We start from the raw sequence: 22,711 nt of genomic DNA, 5'->3' as shown, positions 1-22,711 counted from the left end.
CTTACCTCCACCAGTTTGCTTATAAGGCTGTTCCAGCCATCTATACACCACCATCCTTTCTGTGCTGGACACATATGGGACTTCAGCATTCATAGACATTCTTGGTGGGGAGGGTAATGGAGACCTAGGCACTGGAGAATGGGGGAGGGATCCCCTTGGGCAGAGCTGTAATATGCCTAAGGCCAATATGGCTGAGGCCATAGGTGCTGCTACCCAAAGGGCACCATAGTATAATCATCAGTAGGGCCTGGAGAGGAGGAGCAATGCTGCAGCCCTGCCAGAATTGTCGGCGAGGCCTGAGAAGGAGGAAGACTGTCATGATCTTCTCTGCAGGAAGGAGCTCTAAGCCAGAGCTGGGTCGACCAACTTGACCACAAGAAGTAGTCCTGTTGGCTGCGAGGGATGAAGGAGATTGCTGCTGTTATTTCAAGAGGGGGGAGTTAGAGTGTGTATGAGAGAGCGAGAGAAGGGGAGCCTGTGTGTGTGAGAAAGACATCATGTGTATATGTCTGAGAGTGTGGGAGAATGAGAGTATGTGTGAGAGAACATGTGTGAGAGAATGAGAGAGCATGTTTGTGCATGCATGTGTGTATGTGTGGGCATGAGTATGTGTGTGAGAGAGAAGGAGAGAACATAAGAACATAAGAACATGCCATACTGGGTCAGACCAAGGGTCCATCGAGCCCAGCATCCTGTTTCCAACAGTGGCCAATCCAGGCCATAAGAACCTGGCAAGTACCCAAAAACTAAGTCTATTCCATGTTATCATTGCTAATGGCAGTGGCTATTCTCTAAGTGAACTTAATAGCAGGTAATGAACTTCTCCTCCAAGAACTTATCCAATCCTTTTTTAAACACATCTATACTAACTGCACTAACCACATCCTCTGGCAACAAATTCCAGAGTTTAATTGTGCGTTGAGTAAAAAAGAACTTTCTCCGATTAGTTTTAAATGTGCCCTATGCTAACTTCATGGAGTGCCCCCTAGTCTTTCTACTATCCGAAAGAGTAAATAACCGATTCACATCTACCCGTTCTAGACCTCTCATGATTTTAAACAACTCTATCATATCCCCCTCAGCCGTCTCTTCTCCAAGCTGAAAAGTCCTAACCTCTTTAGTCTTTCCTCATAGGGGAGCTGTTCATAGGGGAGAGAAAGAGAGTGTATGTGTGTTTGTATGAGAGAAAGATTGAGGAAGAGCATATGTATGTGGGAGAGCGCATATGTGTCTGTGAGAGAGCGCATATGTGTGTGTGAGAAAGAGAGCACAAAATTTGCGTGCAACAAACTTCATTTCTCTCTTCCTGCTAAATCATGACAATCTCAGGGCATTATGGAAATCAAAAGTTCCCAGGTATGGAAAGCAGGGAATTTTTAAACATCCTTAAGTGTTTTAATTATTGGGTGTGTCTGTTTTCTGGCTTCTTGTGATTTCCAGTTCAATTTTTGTCTGCACTTTTCCATTTCCATTTCCTGGTCTGTTCATTCTGTATTTGGGTGAGGACCTGTCTGTATTCTGCATGTGTGACCGAGGTGAGGTATTCTGCTAGTGTATAGTTTCTGTGTAGAGATCTATAGAAGCTTGGCTTGTTCTGTTTTCCTAATAGGTGGTATTTTAGTATTTTAGGGCCTGTTGTGCATTGTCAACTTTTCATAGGTAGGGTTGTTGCTATTTGAGTGCTGGCAGTTAGTGCTATTTCGATATAGAAAGTGTATTGTTTTCTTGTGGCTTTCAGAGAGCCAAGCCCATGCCCATAGTGTGTTACATTAGGCCTAATATTATATGGGTCCGAAGTGTCTGTTTTGCTTTTTTGCACGATTTTCTGGTTGGCACCACTGCATTGCATGTAAATAAAACAATCATATTATAAGTGATATTTTATCTCAGAAGACTGTACTTTGAATATCATTTTCGTGTAAAATCTGTTATTATAAATGTATAATTTTTAATTGTGTGTAGGAAGGATGTGACAAGCTGGGATGGAGGAGCAAGAGAAAGTCACCTTACTCATTGTGTCATGTTTTGTAGAATGGATGAGGGCGCAGCTTTTCTCTTGGCCATAGGCGCCAAATTGCCTGGCTATGGCTCTGCCCTTGGGCTCTCCTACTCAGATCCTTTTCTTCTACAAACACACCCTGGCCCGGGGTTTTTTGAAGGGGGCGTGTCGGGGCGGGGCCAGATGATGCGGCATTTCAGGGGCGGGACCGGGGACGTGGCACCGGCCCGGAGGCGTGGTCCAGGCCTCCGGACCAGCCCCCGGGTCGGATGACTGCGCGCCAGCAGTCCGCTGGCGCGCGTAGATTTACGTCTGCTTCTAGCAGGCGTAAATCTAGGGACAAAGGTAAGGGGGGGGTTTAGATAGGGCCGGGAGGGTGGGTTAGGTAGGGGAACGGAGGCAGGCTGTGCGGCTCGGCGCACGCAGGCTGCCCAAAATCGGCAGCCTTGCGCGCGCCGATCCAGGATTTTATAAGATACGCGCGGCTATGCACGTATCTTATAAAATCCAGCGTACTTTTGTTGGCGCCTGCTGCGCCAACAAAAGTACGCGATCGCGCTTTTTTAAAAAATCTACCCCAGAATGTTCTTTTTAATATAAAATCTGTTATTATAAATACATAATTTCTAATTGTACGTGCGTATGGGCCTTTAAAGTTCGCCCATGACTTGTAATACCCTTGACTAGCCATGGGTTCCAGAGTAGAGGGGGTAGACCTGGGTGGGGAGAAATGTCAGATTTTAAAGTTTAGATTACTGGAGGGAGATGAACTGGGAGATGGGGGGGAGGGGGACAGCACAGTAATTGTTTGCACAGGGCAGCAAAAATGCTAGCACCAGTCCCTGAGTAGAACTTAAATCTCCAACTGCCCACTAGGCCAAATGTCTCAAGGAGGTGGTGTAGCTTCGTCCTATGTGCTATTTGAAAAGCTCCAGATATTTTTGAGCTATCGATAGAAGACCGAATAGTCAAATTAAAGTTCAACCCCGCCACCTTGAACTCTGGAGGTCTATCCTCCCCCTCCCATTTAGGTTAGCCTACGCCCCGTGGCTGTCAGAATGTGAAGGCACTAAGCCCTGGGACTGAGTGTTACCCCAGCTTTCAAGGATAAAAACCAGAAGACGTGCTACAGCAGTAACACTACATTCAGGTCTCAGGACTACCAGAGGTGAATAGAAATCATGTTATGTAATCTTTATGGGTGAATCAGTGCCTGAAAACCTGCCTGCAGATGGAGCATCTATGGTGACTCCTTTACCTGCACACTCCAAACATCTTTTCTCTGCCATGCCAGACATTTCTTTTTTTTTTTTTTTTTGCAGAATATTTCCCAAAGATTAGATTTTACAGAAGTTGTTGTTCAGGAGGTTGTTTGTTTTTTTTTTTTGTCCTATTTCTCTCCAAAGGCAAAAAAAAAAAAAAAGCGCATTTGGGTGAATTGAGAATTGAGTCCAGTATGATTAGGGGATGGAAACAATTCATGAAATGAAAGAGTTATTCACATTCCTTCTACTTCAACTGGGAAATGCATTATTATTTTTTTCTAATAAATAATATATGACTAGTTCCACTAAGATGCACTGAAGTTGAAAGCATGCTTATTTCAAAGATAGCTGCAATGATCCAGGGAATGACTATGCCTTTAGATACATGGGCAATTTTATTTTGTTACAGTGAAACACAACTGAATGCGTTTCCCTGTCCAGCACCTTTTTGGAAACAGAGTAATTTGCATGTTATTGGATAAGACATAAAACAAAGGCTTACAAAAAAGCTCCATCTGGGCACTTCTTTGGTCACATTATACTACTCTGCATCACAGAATAATACAAAGCAAGTTGCAAGCCCTTATTCATATATCACTTGTCAAACAACAAACTCTGTCATCAGCGCTACATACTTGGAGAGAAATTTGCAAAGCCATTTTCAGAGGCAAAACAGTGCTTTATCCATAGAAATCTGCACTTTGGAAATGAACCACCCTGTATGCCGGTAAAAGCCGGGACGGATTTACAATGGCAATGGCAGGGGGGGGGGGGGGGCCCCCAGAAATCATTAAAGGGTATGGATCGAGGGGGTAGAAATAATGGCGAGTGCGGGCAGGCCTGGATTTGTCAATAGGTCCACTAGGCCTGTTCCTGAGGTGGCAAAAACCTGCTGCCTTTCAGCTGTGCTGAATCTCCCTCAGCAGAGAAGAGCCCTCTGCTTCCCGCTCCAGCTCCTCCCCTCCCAGGCAGTGTTCAGGCAACAGGAGAGGAGTCGGGGAGTGAGCCTGCAGCAGACAGAACAAAAAAGGATCATTCTGGGGAGATTAGGAGGGGCAGAGTAATTGGAGGATGAGAAGAGGATGGGCTGTGTGAGAGAGAGGGGAACAAGGGTAGAAGGCAATGCCTGTGTGTATGTGTGAGAGAGAGAAGGGAGTGGTGCCAAGTGTATGGGTGTGTCATATTGGGTGGGGTGTTAAAGAGGGGATGCAGGAAGGAGCAGGACCAGAGCATGGGAAGGACACCTCCCTCCTCTCTCCCCACCCTCTGCAATTCAAATCCTCCCTCCCTTCATCTTGGATTCTGTCCCCCAAATCCTGGAAGCTCCCTTCCTACCTCTCCCTTCTCCCCAGATCCTGGGACCCACTCCCCTAACCCTTCCTATTCCCTCCTCCTCTTTCTCAATTCAAGAACTTACCTCTCTCTCCCTCTTCTTCCCCATCCCAGTTTCCTAATCTTCATTTATTTATTTTCCAGGTTTTATATACCGTCATTAAGATAAAATCCATCATAACGGTTTACACAATGTTCAAAAATCAATAAAAGTAGTTATAAAAGAGAAAAGATACAATAAGTACATAATAATAAATACATTATAATAACAGTATTACTTCATAAAAAAAGTTTTAGAGATGATAGAACTTACAGTATAGAAGAGGAATAAAGGTAAAAATAATCACATGCAATAATTAAAAACTCCCCTCCTCCCCATGCCTAGTCCTCTTTCCTTCTCGCACTCCTCCTTACCCCATTCCTGATCTTTCTCCCTTCCTCTCCCCGTCTCTGAGGTCTCCTCCCTGTACTGATAGTAGAGATTACTTTTCTTCGCCAATAAAAATAAAATAAATTATACTGAAACATACACTGTAAAACAAATGTATTTTATAATGTAATGTAAAAGAAATGTTTTCATTTTAGAATGTTTAAAATGTTCCCACAGAATCCAGCCTAAGCTGCCACAGGAAACCAGGGGCTTGTGTCTTAAAGACCTTCTGCTCCTTTTGTTCAACCTCGAGGAAGGGGGGGGGGGGGTGACAGGGGGCTGGGGGGGGGCACCAAACTCCTAAATCCATGTCTGGGTACGGGAGGAGGGGAGTCACCCCCCAGAAATCAGAGATTGCAAAGCCCATGCCCAGATCTTTCCCTCTTCCCTTGCTGCCCCACTGCAGGTCTCCTCTCTTCTTAGGCCAACTAATCCTTGTCAGGTCTCAGCCCCTTGAGCACTGCAGCAAAAGCGGGGCCTGCTGGGAGCGTGCAAGCACTGGTGCACAGGCCCCCGCATTTGTTTAGGGGAAGTTCGTGTCGCCACGGAGAGGAGACCTGAAAGAAGAAAGGGTTAACTTGCAGATCTGGATGGCGTCAGCCTTAGCAACACTCCAGAGCCTTTTATGAAAATTGCCACCCCCCATGGTGTCCTGATTTCCAGTTTTCCCCAGTGTGTGTGTCCCATTTACAGAATCCGAGATCTAAGACAACATGTAGATTCTGCTTGAGATCAGGCTCCTCACAGCTCTGGCTTCTTTTATAACTCGTTCTGCCTCATGAAACAGACATTGAGTGGTATGGTTTACTGTGTGGGTTAATTTCACTCTCTGTGCTTAAAGTCGTAATTCTGAGCAGTTAATGGAAACACCAGTGAGCTTCACCAAATTGAAACTCAAAACTTTCTGTGTGATGTTGTCACGGCTCCAGTCGCACAGAGAGCGATGGCAACCAACTTAAACTACTTCAATACACATGCAGATTACAAAACTTCACGGGCACTACACCAGCACCCACTTTTTTTTTCCATACAGCTTGGAGTTCAAGTCCTACCACTTATGTCTTTCACAAGAGGGACCTCAGGGTACTCACACATCAAAGACACTCTAAGTACAAGGAGTGTGCATTGACATGTTATTTTGTTTTGTTTTGTTTATCGTTTGTTTCATTTTATTAATTTAAAATGAAAAAAACAAAACAATTTTTAAAAAAGAAGAAAAAAAACAACCAAAAAAATATTAGGCTCATTGGAGCTGGAAAAACATCTTTCCTAGGTTTCCCCTCCAATCTCCTCATTCCCTTGAATCCTCTGATCATATTTTTCTTTTCTCAAGGGGCAGGAGCGATCCTTGGTCACCCCTGCCCTTCTTCCATACAAAATGGCACTGGCTTAAGTTTGGGCCTGGCTGGCACCATTTTGCATGGAATAAATTAACAATGGTGCCATTTTCAGTCTTCAGTGCCATTTCTAAGCATACAAACAGCAAGGCAGGAGTGAACAGGGATTATACCTGCTCCATGAAGTATGAACCCTCTTACCATATTTTTCTGAGTATTGGAAAGGGGCCCAGAAGGTATTTTTTATCAAAAGATGCAACAGAGAAAACTTTTTTTTTTAAAGAAACAAAAAAAAATAAATAAAATTTAGTTTGCTTTTCTTTCAATTCGTTTTAAAAACACATTGAAACGAAACAGGAAATTTCATTAAAATTTCCAGTTCATTCAGAAGAATGCACACCATTACTAAATAGTTATCCTCCACCATGGAAAGCTTAGCTGGATGATTTTCTTGCCTCCCTGACAGTACTGGGTTTGCTCAGCAGGACAGATAAGTCCTCTGAATTCACCCTATATTAGTAAATATTGGGTGGGGGTTGAGTTCTTCTCCCCTGCTCAAGCATCTTCAGTGGGGACAACCCTGGCCCCCACGGTGCATATGACAGCCAGTAATGTAGCTCTGTATACAAAACATTTGCCCAATCCTGCTGTACAGGGTTCCCTGGAAGGTACCATATAGCAATCAGTAACCGTATGTTATACACAGACTACTGAATTCTAATACTTTTCTTTCTATCATTTTCTTAGGGACAAATGAAATGAAAAGGGTTTGTCAATGTCTCATGATCTGAGGCTCAAAGCATAACATTAGAAAATAGTTTTTCACAAAGAGGATGGTGAATGTATGGAACAGGCCCTGGGGTGGGAGGAGGTAGAGGCAGAATCAGTAACAGACTTCAAAGTGCAGCAGAACTTTAGTTGTGAAGAAATGAAGGAAAATCCAGAAATCAACTGGGTCTCTTGTCACTGAAACAGGAAGTAAATTGGGCTGACTGAATGGGGCCTTGCAGACCTTTCCTGCCATTCTATTCTGTGATTCCAAGTTTCTGTGTTTCTAATATGTGCTGCAGGAGTAATAGTTCCTGAAATTGCCTCTAGACTGGTGATGGGTACTCACCTGGAAATCAGAAATGACAATATCCCATTTTTGTTCTACTCCTTGGTTAGTGATAGGGTTCAAAACCAGTCTTGCACCAGCCAGCTCGCTGGTTCCCACCAGCTGACAGTGAAATGAATACTCCGCAGGAGCTGAAGGCATGGAGGTATTAAATTCAGCAACCTTGACGTCGTCTTGAAAAATCTGAATAGAGTCTAATGTGAACCAGTGTCGAGCTGATCCCGCATAAAACTTGTTGGTCATTAGAAACCTGCAAAATAAAACAAAAGTTGCAGCTGCTGGCGGGCTAGAGCAGTAGTTCTCAACCAGCGTGTCGGGTCGCACTGGGGTGTCACCAAGGGGTGCCTATGCTTTCTGTAACAGCCACATGTGCTTGCTGCTTGAGGACAGTGCAGAGTAAGGAGCTGGTACTTAAAAGTCCCCATCACCGCTCCCTGTTCCTGCTTTTCCCTCACCCCTGACAATCACTGCCACCACCAGTCCAAGCTAGAAATGTTGTAGGCATGCTGTCTCCTGCCCCTGTCCCCTCCCCCCCACTCCGGCTACTTGGGGGTTTCAGTTTTTCTCTGTATGCTTGTTTTTAATTTATGGTCTTTTATTCTGAATTAGATAAAGATCAGTCTGCATTCTGGATGCTTGACAGAGGTGAGGGATTCTGACTCCCATTTCAAAACCCAAGGCTGCCAGTTGAGTTGATACCCAACACCCCCAAAATGTTAAAAATGTAAAAATATAGGTGCATGGCAACAGCCCCCCCCCCCCATCCCCTCCCACCTAAAGACCATTATGGCCCTGCCCCCGCCCCCCCCCCCCAGCTTAAAACATAAAAATTAGGGTCCTGGCCCCCTTCCATTACCTACCACCAAGTCAACAATAGGGTCCCAGCCCCACCCTCCCTCATCAACAAAAAGACAATAGGGTCTAGGCCCCTACTGCACGGAGCTTACCCAGTCACATGGCTGGGGCAAGGTCAGGTCGGTGCCATTTTGGAAAATGATACCACCTGAATGGGGTGCTAGGGGCACCCCGGCCCCGATGTGAGAACCTCACTTTAAATTAAGGTTTGGGGATGTGGGAGGCGGGTCCTGGGGGCTGTTACCCTGTTATCTTTTTTTTGACAAAGGATGTGGGCGGTGGGGTGGAGTCAGGACCCTATTTTTAATGTCTTAAGCTCTGGGGGTGCTGGGACCATGATGGTGTTTGGGGAGAGGGGGTGGGAGGGTGTCGCTGCATTACATTTTTAACATTTTGGGGGTGTCAGGCCGCCTCGCCTTGCCCCTGCTCAACCTCACCATTTGCAGGGATTTTTTTTTTCCTGCCCCCTTTAAATGTGCAGTGGAAGCCTCAGGACCCATGTTAGGGTCCCAGGCCTCGCGCTGCACGTTTAATGCATTTCAAATAAGTGAAGCTATTTTATCACGGCTGACCTCCTTCTCAGTGGGCAGCAATACATTATTTCCCTAGGATTACCTATGCATGATCTTCTTTATATACATTTGCATTATTCATGCATGCAAATTGCAAGCAAAGAAAGTCATTGTAATAGAGGAGGTTATCTGAGCAGGGAGATGTGAATTATGTATATGATGTGATATCATCCCAATAGCGCTCTATCGCAGCAATATTGCGTGATATACGCGATATAACGTGCATTAGAGCATTACTGCAGCTTGATGAATCGCCCTCTAAGTTAGATAGATAAAAGTTAGGCCTACTATTGAGCAGGTCGAATGTTAGCTGGATAAAGTTATCCAGTTATCCAGCTAACTCTAAGTTATCAGGAACATATTCAATGGCACTGCTGAATATCTGTGACCAGTCAGATATGTTTATCTGGCTAACTGTTCAGCCAGAGAGCTGCTGAGTTTTGGTCTCACTGTTATCAAAGCAAACTTATGCAAATATAGTAATTCTGCTTTGAAGATTACCCCACCAAAACTACCCACACCCAATTTTTCAGGAAATTTGAGGTGCATACTTTTGAAAATGCAATAGAATACATGTAAGTGCAAACACCTTCCCACTGCCATGTCTTAGGAAACCACGCAGTCCAGGTAAACTTGCATGCATACAGGACATATGCACGGAAATATACCTGCATATTGGGCCATCCTGTGGAAATACCTTTTGACTAAGTAAGGGATTTCAGTAATTCCCTTTGACTAAGTAAGGGATTTCAGTAATTAAGGGTTTATTGAATTAATTTATTTTCAGCAAAACAAATCAATTAGGGCCTCCTTTATAAAATAATATTGGTTAGTGATCTATAATTGCCATGGTATTATGGGTAGAAACATGATGGCTCTCAGTAATTATGTTAAGTTTACTTTATTTATGATGTTATAATTCTCTTCTGAATTATATTTATCTATTTATTTAATATTTTTCTTTCACGCTAAATGCAGATTTGAAAGTGGCTTACAACAGAACATCATAATAAAACTATACATAGAACAAATAAACATATAAAACATTAAAAGAAAAGAAACATACTATAAAATACACATACATTGCTCATAAGATAAAAGCAATCTCAAATATATTGACAGTGACTACTAAGAAAAAAATAGCATTGTTCCCTGAAATGACTACCAAATCAATATTCACCCCAAATCAGGGGCATAACTGAACAGTACTGGTTAGCATATCATTGAAAAGGTTCTAAATTAGCTTATAATCTTCTGAAAACAAGAAAGTCTTCAACTGCCTCCTAAAGTTTTTTACACAGTTTTCTTTTCATAATGATTCTGCAGTCATAACTGTAAACATTCTTTCGGAGGATTCATGCAGCCTAACCAGTCTAGGAATTGGTATATTGGTATATTGAGCAGATCGCAAAGCCCTAGGCAGTTGATAGATTTTCAAAAGAGAGCTGTTACAGAGCAGAACATCATTTCTCAAAGCTTTGTGCACTGACATTAAAATTTTGAATTGAATTCTCCATGCAACTGAAAGAAAATGAAGTGAATGAAGTATTGGAGAAATTCGATCATGACGGGAAGTTTCTGTCAGTATTCTGGCAGTGGCGTTCTGAACCACCTGAAGTGCTTTAATGGTATATTGTGGTAATCCTAAATAAATGGGAGTTACAATAATCCAACTCCATCAGAACACAAGCCTGGAAATCTGTTTGAAAGTCAGATATGTCAAGATACAGCTTAATCTCTCTTAAAACACGAAGCTTAAAGAACAAATTTTTTACAATTGCCTTGATATGGGACTTAAAAAAAAGAAAGCTCAGAATCTAGGATAATATCTAAATTGTTAACTTTATAAGATACAGGAATGGATGCTCCTTCTACCTAGATAACTACAGGGAATGGTGAAGATTTTATGCTGTTTTGTTTGCTTCACTTTTAATATGTATGTTCACTTGTAATCTACTAAGAACTACTGGAAGTATGCAGACACGAAATCAATTATAAATAAAATAAATAAGATAAACATTGACTTAAGGGTAAATTTTCAAAGCCGCACACAGGGGTCCAGCAGACGCACATGGACACGTGATTTCATATTGGTGTGCATGTGCGAGTGCCAACTCATGCGTGCAAGGGGGGGAGGCAATTTTGCAACAAACGTGCGCCGATGCGACTAGGTCTTTCCTAGTTCCTTCCCAGTCTGCTTCAATAAAGAAGCAGACTGGGAGGGAACTTCCTTAACCCCCTTCCTAACCTGCCTCCCTTTTCTCCTCTCCTCTCCACCCTGACCCCTAAACCCCTCCTAACTACTCTAATTTTTTTTTATTTTTGGACTCACCTGCTCTCCTGAGCAGCAGTAAGTTCCGTGCCCCGGCTTCACCTGGACACGCCTCCACCCATGCCCTGCCCAGACTCTGCCCTGGCCCTCCCTTGGCACGCCTGTTTTCAGAAACCCGGCTCTTCCGTGCATACCAGGAGATGCGCCGCGTGGCCGGGCTGCTCTGAAAATGCACGCGGCGCATCTCCTGGCTTTTGCACGCGCCGGCGGTTTTAAAATCGACCCCTATGTCTAATAATTTCTGTTTTGGAAACATTGAATCTCAATTTATTGTAGAAAAACCTTATTTTTAATAGCACTAATACAGAGAGAAATGAGACCCAGGATGATAATAATATCCTAACTAACCAGAAAGAAAAACTGAATATCATTAGCGTATAATGAATTATGAAAGCCAAACCCTGATAGCAACTTAGAAATAGGTCACATATTATATATTGAAAAGAGAAGCTGACAAAAAGGATCGTTGTGGGACCAGAGTTGTGACAGAATACCAAGATGAAGAACTGTTGCCATAAGAAAACCTGTTGATGCCAGTTTGATAAATAAGATTGGAAGCAAGTGAGAACATTTCCTGCCATCCCAGCCTCATTCAGCTGCTCAATAAGAATACTATGATCGATTGTATCAAAGGCTGCAACGAAGAAGAACAAATATAAAACCTTTATACTGATGAAAGCCACGGTGTAAGATGTCCAAATTAGAACTAAGGAGGATTTCAGTGGACTGGGTTTAAATCCAAATTGAAATTGGTTTAGAGTGTCCTGATCAGACAAAAAAAAAGTTTGTAACTGTTTATAAACCACCTTTTCAATTATTTTAGACAGGGCCATACTGATTGATATTGGTCTGTAATTAGCAATGTCAGATGAATCCAAATGAGCTTTTTTTTTTTTTTTTTTTTCGAAGAGGGTGGACTGCAGGTTTTTTTAATGGAGTAGGCACGATTCCCTCTTTCAGGGAACTATTTACGATATCTCTTAGAGGTGAGGCAATGTCATCAATCAGGGTTTTAAACACATTATATATTGAGGTATAAAAATGTTTTCTCTAGATTTATCTATTTAACATGTTTTGTATACCGTCATTCGGTTTCGCCATCATAACGGTTTACAGTAATCATAATAGGTGGACAAAGCAACATCAGGGTTTATCTATCTATTTATTTATTTATTTAACAGCTTTTTTTTTTATACCGATATTCGTATGAACATCATATCGGTTTACATCAAACTAAAGGTTAGAAAATACATTGAATAGGGAGGGGCAAACTGGGGCAGGGAGGGGAGAAAACTGGAGTAATAGAGGCAGAAAGAGGGTTAAAATTAACAGAGAATGCATAACAATGAGGTCAAAACAATGCAAAGTAGATTAAATAATTTAAATAGTTAACAGAAATTCGTTACAATGAGGTAAACAATGCAAGGCATAGTAATCATATCAGCGTCAAAACAGATGAGGGGGGCAATCATGTCTGGCTTGGGTCCTATTCTGGTCCTCCACTCTACAGAGAGTGTAATAGTTGAACAAGGTAGGTAACAATGGTAGAATTAACAGAAGGATGTTGGTTATTATATATTGGAAAAATTCTTGAGTGATGTAACATGGGTTTCATGGTTGTGCTTATATTTCATGGGTGGACAAGATGGTGTCTCTGTTTTCTTGGTGTTGTATTGGGTGGGAGTCTGTTGGTGGCTTTTTAATTTTAATTTTTAATTTTAATTTGGGGCTTTTTAATTTCTTTTGCTTTTTTCTTAATGTTTTAATACATACCCAGCCTATTATTGTACAGTAAGTAATCTGCAGTGTTTATAAGTTTTAACCAATTTTAATTTTCTGTAATCCACTTAGAATGATAAATTCTGTAATAAGTGGAATATCAAGAATAAATAAATGAATCTATATCAGCGTTTCTCCAGTTATATCCAAATACCTCTCAAGCCTATTACATAGTAACATAGTATCTAACAACAGATAAAGGACCCAAATGGTCCATCCAGTCTGCCCAGCATATTGTTTAGGGTTGCAATTGCTGTTCCTTGCAGGTTACCCCCATGCAGAAATGTTACACCTAAAGTTAGAACAGGTCACCCCATTTCCTCATGTCCATCCTCTAGCCACTAGAGTTTCAGAAAACCAGACTGATTTGGTGGACCCAGGTGAACCACCGGCCTATATAAACTGAGAGACAATAAAGGTAGTCACTGTACTGTAACCAGTTTATGAAATCCCATATTCTGGGCTACAGAATACAATATAAATAACCATGAACAGGACACAGGACCTTTTTGTTCCTGACGCATTTCTATACGATATGTAAGAATTCTTAAAATTGCTGATGGAGAAATCAGATTATTGTACGGAGCAGATTAAGTACAATTGTGACTACGGTATGTGCAAGGCAGGAGGGGATTCTGCTAATTCCAGTGCAATACCAGTGTCCTGGATATTAATTTTCACTTCCCTGGTCCAGGCATTGATTCATTTCTCTGCTTCTTTCTTTGCTCCTTTAATCTTGACGGGTCTTGTTTTGATTTTTTTTTTTCTTTTGTTCATTTCAGAGCTATTCCAGAAGAGTGTTCTGCAACACCTGATTTTAAAAGACCATTCCTCTATGCCATAGAGGAATGGCATTTTGATTAAAATGATGGTTTATTAACTCCCAGTGTTGCTGGTTTTGAATGCTTTGGTTTGACTGTAACTGTCAGGGAGCCGCTGGGATACCGCTGGCTGCTGTGAAAGCAGCTAAATCTCTGACATCATTCACAACCGACCGGCCAAGATTTTTTATGCCGCATCACTGCATTTCAATTCCAGAGCAGTGCAAAGAGATCTTAAAATGGGTAAAGAAATATTTGTCATTCTGAGCTTATTTCAATATGGAAAATGTGCTCGAATAAATACCAATTTCAGTTTTTCCAATGTATGAAGAAATAATGTCGATTTTCATGTTTATATTAAATACTAGAGCAACAGAGACATAGAGGCCAATATTTAAAGCTATCTGACTTTGTAAGTTAGACGGATAAGTCTTATCCTGCTAACTTACATGGGAATGCCACTGAATATACCAGGATAAGTATTAAAGTTAGCTGGATAAGCTTATCTGACTTACTAGACCCGCTATGGGTTACATCTAACTTATCCAGTTACCATAACCAGATAAATCTGAATATTACTACTTATCCGGCTAAATTAGCCAGCTAGGTAACACCATCCAGTTATGTCCTTTCCTTGCCCACTGTCTATATCGTTAACTATTTAGCCTGACAAGTGACTTATTCGGCTATGTAGCATTTGAATATGGAACCCATAGTACAGAGTATTTTGCAAATATATACTGTTCCATCCCTTAAAAACAATTAATTTTGTTTCAAAACAAAAAAAACCAAACTCAGATATTTTGGAAAGTCAACCAAAAACAAAACTTGAGAGCCACGAAAACAGCAAAATTCTCTCTCCCCCCCCCCCCCCCCCCCAAGTTTTTTCCTCCATCCTCAGAACTGTGCAGTAGAAAGGGGCAGGAGCGATCCCCAGGATCCTGCCCTGCCATACAACGAAATGGCACCAGCCTCAGGGGCATCCAGCGCCATTTTTGAACCAGGACCCAGTGTGGCAGGAGTGTCTGGGGACTACCCCTGCCCTTTTCTACATCACAGAAACCAGGAAGGCATAAGAGACCTCTGGAGGGAGGAGCTTATGGAGAAAGCCCGGAGGGGATAAATAATTTTGCTGTTTTGGCACTGGGGGGGGGGGGGCAGGGAGTTTTTGTTCTTTCAGTAAATGACATAAACCAAAATAAACAGGAAATAAATCAAAACAGGAAAAAAAACACCTGTCACAAAAAAAAACATTTTAACTGCACATCCCTAAAATCTATCAAGTAAGATTATCAAAGTATTAAAGATTGAGACTATATAGGGTAGAGTCAGGAGATACTGTGCATTCCAATCTTTTCTCATAATAAACTTTGCTAGGTACTCACAAAAGTAATTAGTCATTAATCATACCTTACTTCTAAGCTTCCATTTGCACTCATTGGATTCTTATATCTTAAAGACAGCCTAAAAGGAGAAAAACAATTAATGAAATAACTTGCTGGTGCTTTCTGTGAACCATAATTACTATAAAACCTTATGATGTCAATTAAAGTGCACATTAAAGCTAAAGAGAAATGAGGTAAAAAAATGCATTCTGGAGTACAGTTTAAAGATGGAAAAGAAAAATGAGACAAGATATGCATTTAAATAGAAATCGAACATGCAAGGAACTGCAGTTACTATAGTCTGTCAGTCATTGGGGTGCACAGGACCAGGCAAGGGATTTAGTTAAATAAGTTGAATAAACGTAGCAGTCTGTTAGCCACAGAATAAATGATAGGTTGAAATTCTTCGAGATTTTGGGGCCTATTTTTGTGCACAGTGTTTCCCAATAGCACAGGCTATAAGCTGGCAGCCAGCCTGACTCACCCTCACCTCCTGTTGATCAAATTCATACCACAAACTTTTTAAAAAGCCTCCATCAAGGCTTTCCCCTTTTCCCTCCCACCCTCTCGGCTTACCCCCTAAATCTTACTCAATTCTAGAGGTCCAAATGGGGCAAGGGTCACCTGGAATGACTGCTGCCTCATTTAGACCCTGGGAATCATTTATTTCATTTCATTTTCATTTAATAAAATTGATTTATCACCTAAGACTAGCGGTCTAGATGACGTACAAACTAAAACATTCATATAATTTCTGCACAGAAACATAAAAAAACATACAATCAACATGCAAACAAATAATCAGTTGCCTTAAAAAATATCAACTTTGGCAAACATTTCAGACTTCAATAAACCTACCAAACTCTTTGATCTAAAAAAAAAAAAAATTAATTCTTGCTAGATGCCTGCCTATACAGAAAACTCTTTAGGGAAGATCAAACTTCTTAAAACAATCACCTAAGGTCCAATGCAATATAAGAACATAAGAAATTGCCATGCTGGGACAGACCAAGGGTCCATCAAGCCCAGAATCCTGTTTCCAACAGAGGCCAAAAACCAGGCCACAAGAACCTGGCAATTACCCAAACACTAAGAAGAACCCATGCTACTGATGCAATTAATAGCAGTGGCTATTCCCTAAGTATAATTGATTAATAGCCATTAATGGACTTCTCCTCCAAGAACTTATCCAAACCTTTTTTGAACCCAGCTACACTAACTGCACTAACCACCTCCTGTGGCAACAAATTTCAGAGCTTTATTGTGCGTTGAGTGAAAAAGAATTTTCTCCGATTAGTCTTAAATGTGTTACTTGCTAACTTCATGGAATGCCCCCTAGTCCTTCTATTAATTCGAAAGTGTAAATAACCGAGTCACATCTACTCGTTCAAGACCTCTCATGCACAAAAACATGCATCCAAACTAGGCGCCCGTTTTTTTCAACGTGCGCACATTCACCTCTCCTGGGCGCCCGATGCAATAATCAAGTGAGCTGCCGCGCTAAAAAGGAGGCGCTAGGGACAAATTGTGCATCACTAGCGCATCCTTGGCATTGGGTGTCCAGAAACGTGTGCTGTGTGTTGGTTATGAAAACAGATGCTCAAACTGAGTGCCTGTTTTATCCTGCAACAGCTCATTTACCGGCACAATGCACACGCACAATATACATGGCCTGGAGTGTTGTGTACATTGTGTGCCCCGACATTTTTTTTCCCCATCAAGCCTTTTTATTCTTTCGTGATGACAAGTAGGAGGAACCACAGAAAAGCAATATCTTGGATTTTTTTAGTTGAGCTCTTGACATGTGCAAAAATTAACCCCAGCTCCGGGGCTGGTGTTAAATTTTCCATGATAAAAAGAGTGCATCGCGCACACAGCGATTTCTTGCACTGGGTGTAACAGCTAATAGCTTCATCTACATGGCATTTACATGCCATGAGGAGCACTATTAGCATCACACTTGTTTGGACGCACTAATCCCATTACTGCATTCGGGAGTTATTCTAGCTCATCCAAAACACGTGTCAAGCTGGCTGGGCTGAGCTAGATGCACTATATTGCATTAGTACAATATAGTACACTATATTGCATTAGTGCAAAATAGTGCAAGGGGACGATGCACTATATTGTATCGTCCCCTTAATCTCAGTTAAGGGGAGGGGTGCTGAGAAGGTGGCAGGGCTTTTACAGTGTGGGTTTAATTGGAAGGGGGAGGGAGGATGAGGCAGGCTGGAAATGAAATGACTCTAAAGCAAAACACAGAAAGCCTGTCACCTGTTCAAAAACGAATCCATAAACCATAGAGGAACAGTGACAACAGATTTCTTTCTATCTCCCTCAGTTATTGCATGATTTAACTCCACAACAAAACCATAAAGATCTCTTAAGTGAACTTTACACTTACCTTTGATGAGTTTGTGTCTTGCGGTTCTTAAATCTGCACTGAGTAAGACACCAGCTTAAGAAGTCTTTATGGTTATATTGTGGAGTTAAATCATGCAATAATTGAAGGAGGTTCAAAGTAATCTAGAGTCACTGTTCCTCCACATTTTATGTAAATGAAAGGAAACAAAAACAAATGAAACTTTGTTCATATTTTTTTCATTTTGTTTACAAACATGAAAGAAACGACAACCTAAATGTCATTGACATTTCCTATGTCATTTTACATGAAAGAATATCCTTAGGAATTACAGCAGAGTAGCCCTTACTTTGTGAAAGATAGAACAAGACTGTGGTCTTTATTGATTTTATAACCACATAATATAGCTATTAGGCAATAGGTATTAAATAAATATCCCCAAATTGCGTATGAAGAGCCACCTTACTTTTAAAAGAAAAAGCAAAAGGGGATTCATGTAGCACCCAGAATGGGAGGGGAACTAGCCCTCTGCCCCCAGGAAAAAAAAGCCATATCAAAGTTCTCTCTCAGTCCTTAATGTGGGTAGTCTCTCTCTCTCTCTCAGTAGGAGAGTAATATAGCTGCAATATTTGGGGGTGATTTGCCATAGGTTCTTACAAGCTAGTTTTGATCTCATTCACTCTTCTTCCAGCAGATTGTAAAAAACATATTCTGGGGAACCTGCAGGATACAGGAAGAAGCTCATTTTGAGGAGAGTGAGGTACAGAGTAAAGAGGACCATTTCTAGCCTCTCCATAGGTCCTGTTCATTCCTTTTTAAAATCCAACAGAAGTCCATAGCTGAGAAGACGGGCGTTTGAAAACCAAAGCAAGAATTTCAAAAGCAAACGTTCCTGGTGGAGGGTGAACAAATTGATAGCGCAATGAGTTGAAATCTTGAGGCTGGTGTTACTCTTTTACACTTTTCAAACTTGTACTAATACACCTATGCATTTAAAAGTTATCTCCAATTCATAGAATATTAGTTGGGTTTTGGGGTTCTTGGCTTTTTTTGTGAGTTGACTGGTGACACATCAAAGGAATTTCATGAAGCAACTCAGATATTTTTGCCATCCTTTCAGTCAAACACTAAAAAACATTCAGCAAACATTACAATTTCATATTTTACAGAACAACACATCACCATGTCACAAGCAATATTCCCATCTGGTAACCTGTTTCATAAATTATGCACACAGTGGGACATGTTTTTCTGTTTAACTCCCAGAAACGTATACAGCAAGCTAGCCTTTATTTCACAAGGAACGCATTTCCAGTGGAGATTCATTCAAAAGGTTTATGCCCTGTCCTGCTTTAGCAGAAATATACTGTAGACATATCTCAAAATATAAGAATGTTATGCAGACCATGAAATTGTTTTCTACCAGCCTGTTGAGCTAAGGGATTTTTTATTGAGGATTTTCTCTTGTTTTTTGTCTGTGAGAAAAATTGTTTGATAAATCAGGTCCATGGTCTCTTGGCAATGCCTAAACCTATGGAGGTCCATATTCAAAAGCCATTTAGACATATAATGTAATAGTTATCTGTCTAAATGCTTTACCTGGCCTTATTTAGCACTTATCTGGCTAACTTTTAGCTGGGTAACTAGTTACCTGGCTAGAATTTAACCGGATAAAAAGGGGGCATTCTGTGGGCATGTGAGAGAGTGCCCCTAGTGTTCCCCTATTTACCTGTGCAGGACCTGGCTAGACTCCTGGTCCACCTTAAATCCACTAAGGAGAGTATGCTTTCTGGGCGGGATCCTGCGAGGCAGGTGGAGCTCAGAGGGCATAACCAGATACTGGGGGCTCCAGATGGGGATAACCAGACCAGACCCAGGTCTCCAGAAGGAAGTCAGCTCCTATAGAATATTGGTGTCCAAACACAGCTGAGACAAAGCTGAACTGTGAGAAATTAAGTACACAGTTCTGAAGGGAAGACATTCTACTGTTGAGTGATTGTGAAGCTATAATAAAGATAAGTGTTTTAAGAAAGGATAGGGTCAGACTGGTTTATGCCTCCAGGCCTGTAGGAATCACTGCTTGTTCCCATATATGGTATATGCATGGGATTTTTTCTAAAGTTTTGCACAGACACCCCCCCCCCCCCCCCCCCAGCCTTCAATAAAGTGTCTGTTTGGTATACAGAAAGAGTTGTGAAGAGGGCCTGTGGTTCTAAACATAGTACAGAACACAGGGGGGCCTGTGGCTCTTAAAAAAAGTACAGAACACAGGGGTGTAAGAATATGGTAGCTTGTAAAAGAGTGTGGCTCAGAAGCTACACTGAAGAAAAAAAAACAAAGTTTCAGGTAGAGAGGAAACTGTGAGTGTGCCTGGTTGCAGGGACAGCCAAGAAATGATAGGTTTGTATTGGCTAAGAGGAGAAGCCTGGCTAGAGGTAGTTAGGGATTAAAAGTGATTTAGTTATTGCTGGTTATGCAGGCTTTTCTTTTTTGTTTTTGCCTTGAAAAAAGAAAAGAGGAAGGAACACCTGGTGCAGCAGGGCTCTGTTGAACGGGTGTGGCCCTGGAAATCCTGCCAGAGTAAGCTGTGAGTGCAATGAATGCAAACAGGGCAGGGCCTTTTTCCAGAAAGCAAGCTACTCTGCAGGGAAGCAGTGCAGCCACAAGAAAACCTGGAGTGGAGCAGCCAGAGTACTGCAGCACCAGAATGCGGCAGTCTCAGAGAATGGCTGAAGGAAGCTGGCAAGCACTAATCCAGAATCTCCAGGAGGGAGATAGGAAGTTACAAGAGAGCCTTGCAAGGAGTCAGCAGGCCTGGGCTGAGCAAAAACAGAACCAGGAAGCACACTGGGCCATGGTCAACTTCTATTTGGAGTGGAGCCTTGTGGCCTTGTCAAAACGTGGTGACACAGAGTGCCCAGGAGGGGGCACTACAGAATGGCCAGTGGGCTGCAACACCAATTGGCTAGAGGATGGTGCTTCAGGTGGTCCTGAGGAAGACCCTGTAGGGTGCCCAAACATTACCAGGAGACCAGAGACTGCTCCCATGAGAAGCCTTGAGTAGGGGGTGGTGAACAACCCTGAGAGGTCACAGAGACCCCTAGAGAGGGCAAACCAGACTGCCCAGGAGTAGGCAGTACTGAGAAGTTGGAAGTCGGCACTACAGGAGATCCTGAGGAAGACCCTACAGGTGCCCAAACACCACTGGGAGTCCAGAGACAACTCCCTTGAGAAGCCCAGAGAGAGAGAGATGCCATGGAGAGCCCAAGGAGAGGCATTACAGAATATGTAAAAGAGGAAACCACAGATAGCCCAGAGGGAGGCGCTGCAAAGATTCTGGAGGAAGAGTCCCCAGAAATCCCAGAGGATGGCGCTGTGGAGACTCCAGCAACTGAGGATACAGAGGAGCCAAGAAAGGGCTCTACATCAGAGTTACCAGATGCCAGGAAGCGGGCACAGTTGGCTCTAGAGATTCCCCAGTTGGTCCATAAGGCTCCATCAGGGTGGAATTTGAACTTGGAGCCAGCAAAGGACTTAGTTAAAGGACTGTGGATGTGCACTGTGTGAATGGCACACTGGGTGGTGGTCATGACGCTGTTGAGGATAACCCTAAGAGAGGGAGGTGAGTATGTCACTAGGTCCCTGATCCCAAGTGTAGCTGGTGGGAATCCAGAGGAAGGGGAGTGGGATGTCTTGGACTCTCCTGGTTAGGATCCATGAAGGAGTAGGGATGCTTTGCCCGATGGGTACAAGCTTAGGGGAGGGGTATGCAAGATAGTGCCCTAGTGTTCCCCTATTTACCTATACTGGACTGGGCTAGACACCTGGTCCACCTTGAATCCACTAAGGAGAGTAAGCTCTGTGGGTGGAGCTCAGAGGGCATAACCAGAGACTGGGGAATAAGAACTGGGATCCAGGTCAGGATAACCAGACCAGGCCCAGGTCTCCAGGAGGAAGGCAGCTCCTGTAGAATATTGCTGTTCAACACTAAGCCGATGAAGCTGAACTCTGAGTAGTTAAGTACACTGTTCTGAAGGGAAGTCAGTACATTATTGTGTGAATGTGAAGCTATAATAAAGATAAGTGTTTTAAGAAAGGCTGGAATCAGACTCGTTTATTCCTCCAGGCCTGTGGGAATCACCGTTCATTCCCACAGGACGGGCAAGAGGCGTTCAGAGGAAGAGCAAAGTTAGCCACCTTAGCTGCTTAACTTATACGACTAACTCTGGTTGGGCTGTAGGGCTGTCCTAAAGTTTGCCAGTTAGACATAACTGGCTAACTTTAAGATACATGGGTATATTCTGCAGTGCGACTGCACCGCTGAATATACCCTTTTAGTTAGCCAGATATGTTTACCTGGCTAACTAGCTGAGCTGCACATGGATGAAAATGGACCCCACAATTACTAAATACAATTAAACTATCTATTATTACATCTCTAAACCTGGTTTCTATTGAGTTTTTAAAATCTGAACTATCAGACTATCAAAACAGTGCAAACTGTTACAAAGCAGGTAACATCATAATTTGGATATCTGCTTGGATAGAACAGCTCCACTATAAAGAAAGGCTAAAGAGGTTAGGGCTGTTCAGCTTGGAGAAGAGACGGCTGAGGGGGGATATGATAGAGGTGCTTAAAATCATGAGAGGTCTAGAACGGGTAAATGTGAATTGGTTATTTACTCTTTCGGATAATAGAAGGACTAGGGGGGCACTCCATGAAGTTAGCGTGTGGCACATTTAAAACTAATCGGAGAAAGTTCTTCTTCACTCAATGTACAATTAAACTCTGGAATTTGTTGCCAGAGGACGTGGCTGGTTCAGTTAGTATAGCTGTGTTTAAAAAAAGATTGAATAAGTTCTTGGAGGAGAAGTCCATTCATTACCTGCTATTAATTAAGTTGACTTAGAAAATAGCCACTGATATTACAAGCAACGGTAACATGAAATAGACTTAGTTTTTGGGTACTTGCCAGGTTCTTATGGCCTGGATTGGCCACTGTTGGAAACAGGATGCTGGGCTTGATGGACCCTTGGTCTGACCCAGTATGGCATGTTCTAATATGCATTAGGCTTCAGTGGCCAGTGCCCCTAGCCTTACTGGTCTGTTGATGTAACAGAAAGT

The 22,711-nt window shown here is 42.3% G+C and overlaps 1 protein-coding gene across 1 annotated transcript in view; it reads right to left on the bottom strand.

The window, feature by feature from the left end:
* Nucleotides 1-22,711, bottom strand: part of LOC115099085 (V-type proton ATPase subunit S1-like) — a 120,644-nt gene that overhangs the window by 6,238 nt on the left and 91,695 nt on the right. The window contains exons 8-9 of the mRNA XM_029616397.1: nt 15,250-15,303; nt 7,481-7,730 (exon numbers count right to left, since the gene is read on the bottom strand). Of these exons, the coding sequence (XP_029472257.1) occupies nt 7,481-7,730; nt 15,250-15,303 (304 nt within the window). The remainder of the gene's footprint in view (nt 1-7,480; nt 7,731-15,249; nt 15,304-22,711) is intronic.

Source organism: Rhinatrema bivittatum, chromosome 9, assembly GCF_901001135.1.
Source record: "Rhinatrema bivittatum chromosome 9, aRhiBiv1.1, whole genome shotgun sequence".
Taxonomy (NCBI): domain Eukaryota; kingdom Metazoa; phylum Chordata; class Amphibia; order Gymnophiona; family Rhinatrematidae; genus Rhinatrema; species Rhinatrema bivittatum.
This window is presented reverse-complemented; position numbering and strand designations above follow the sequence as displayed.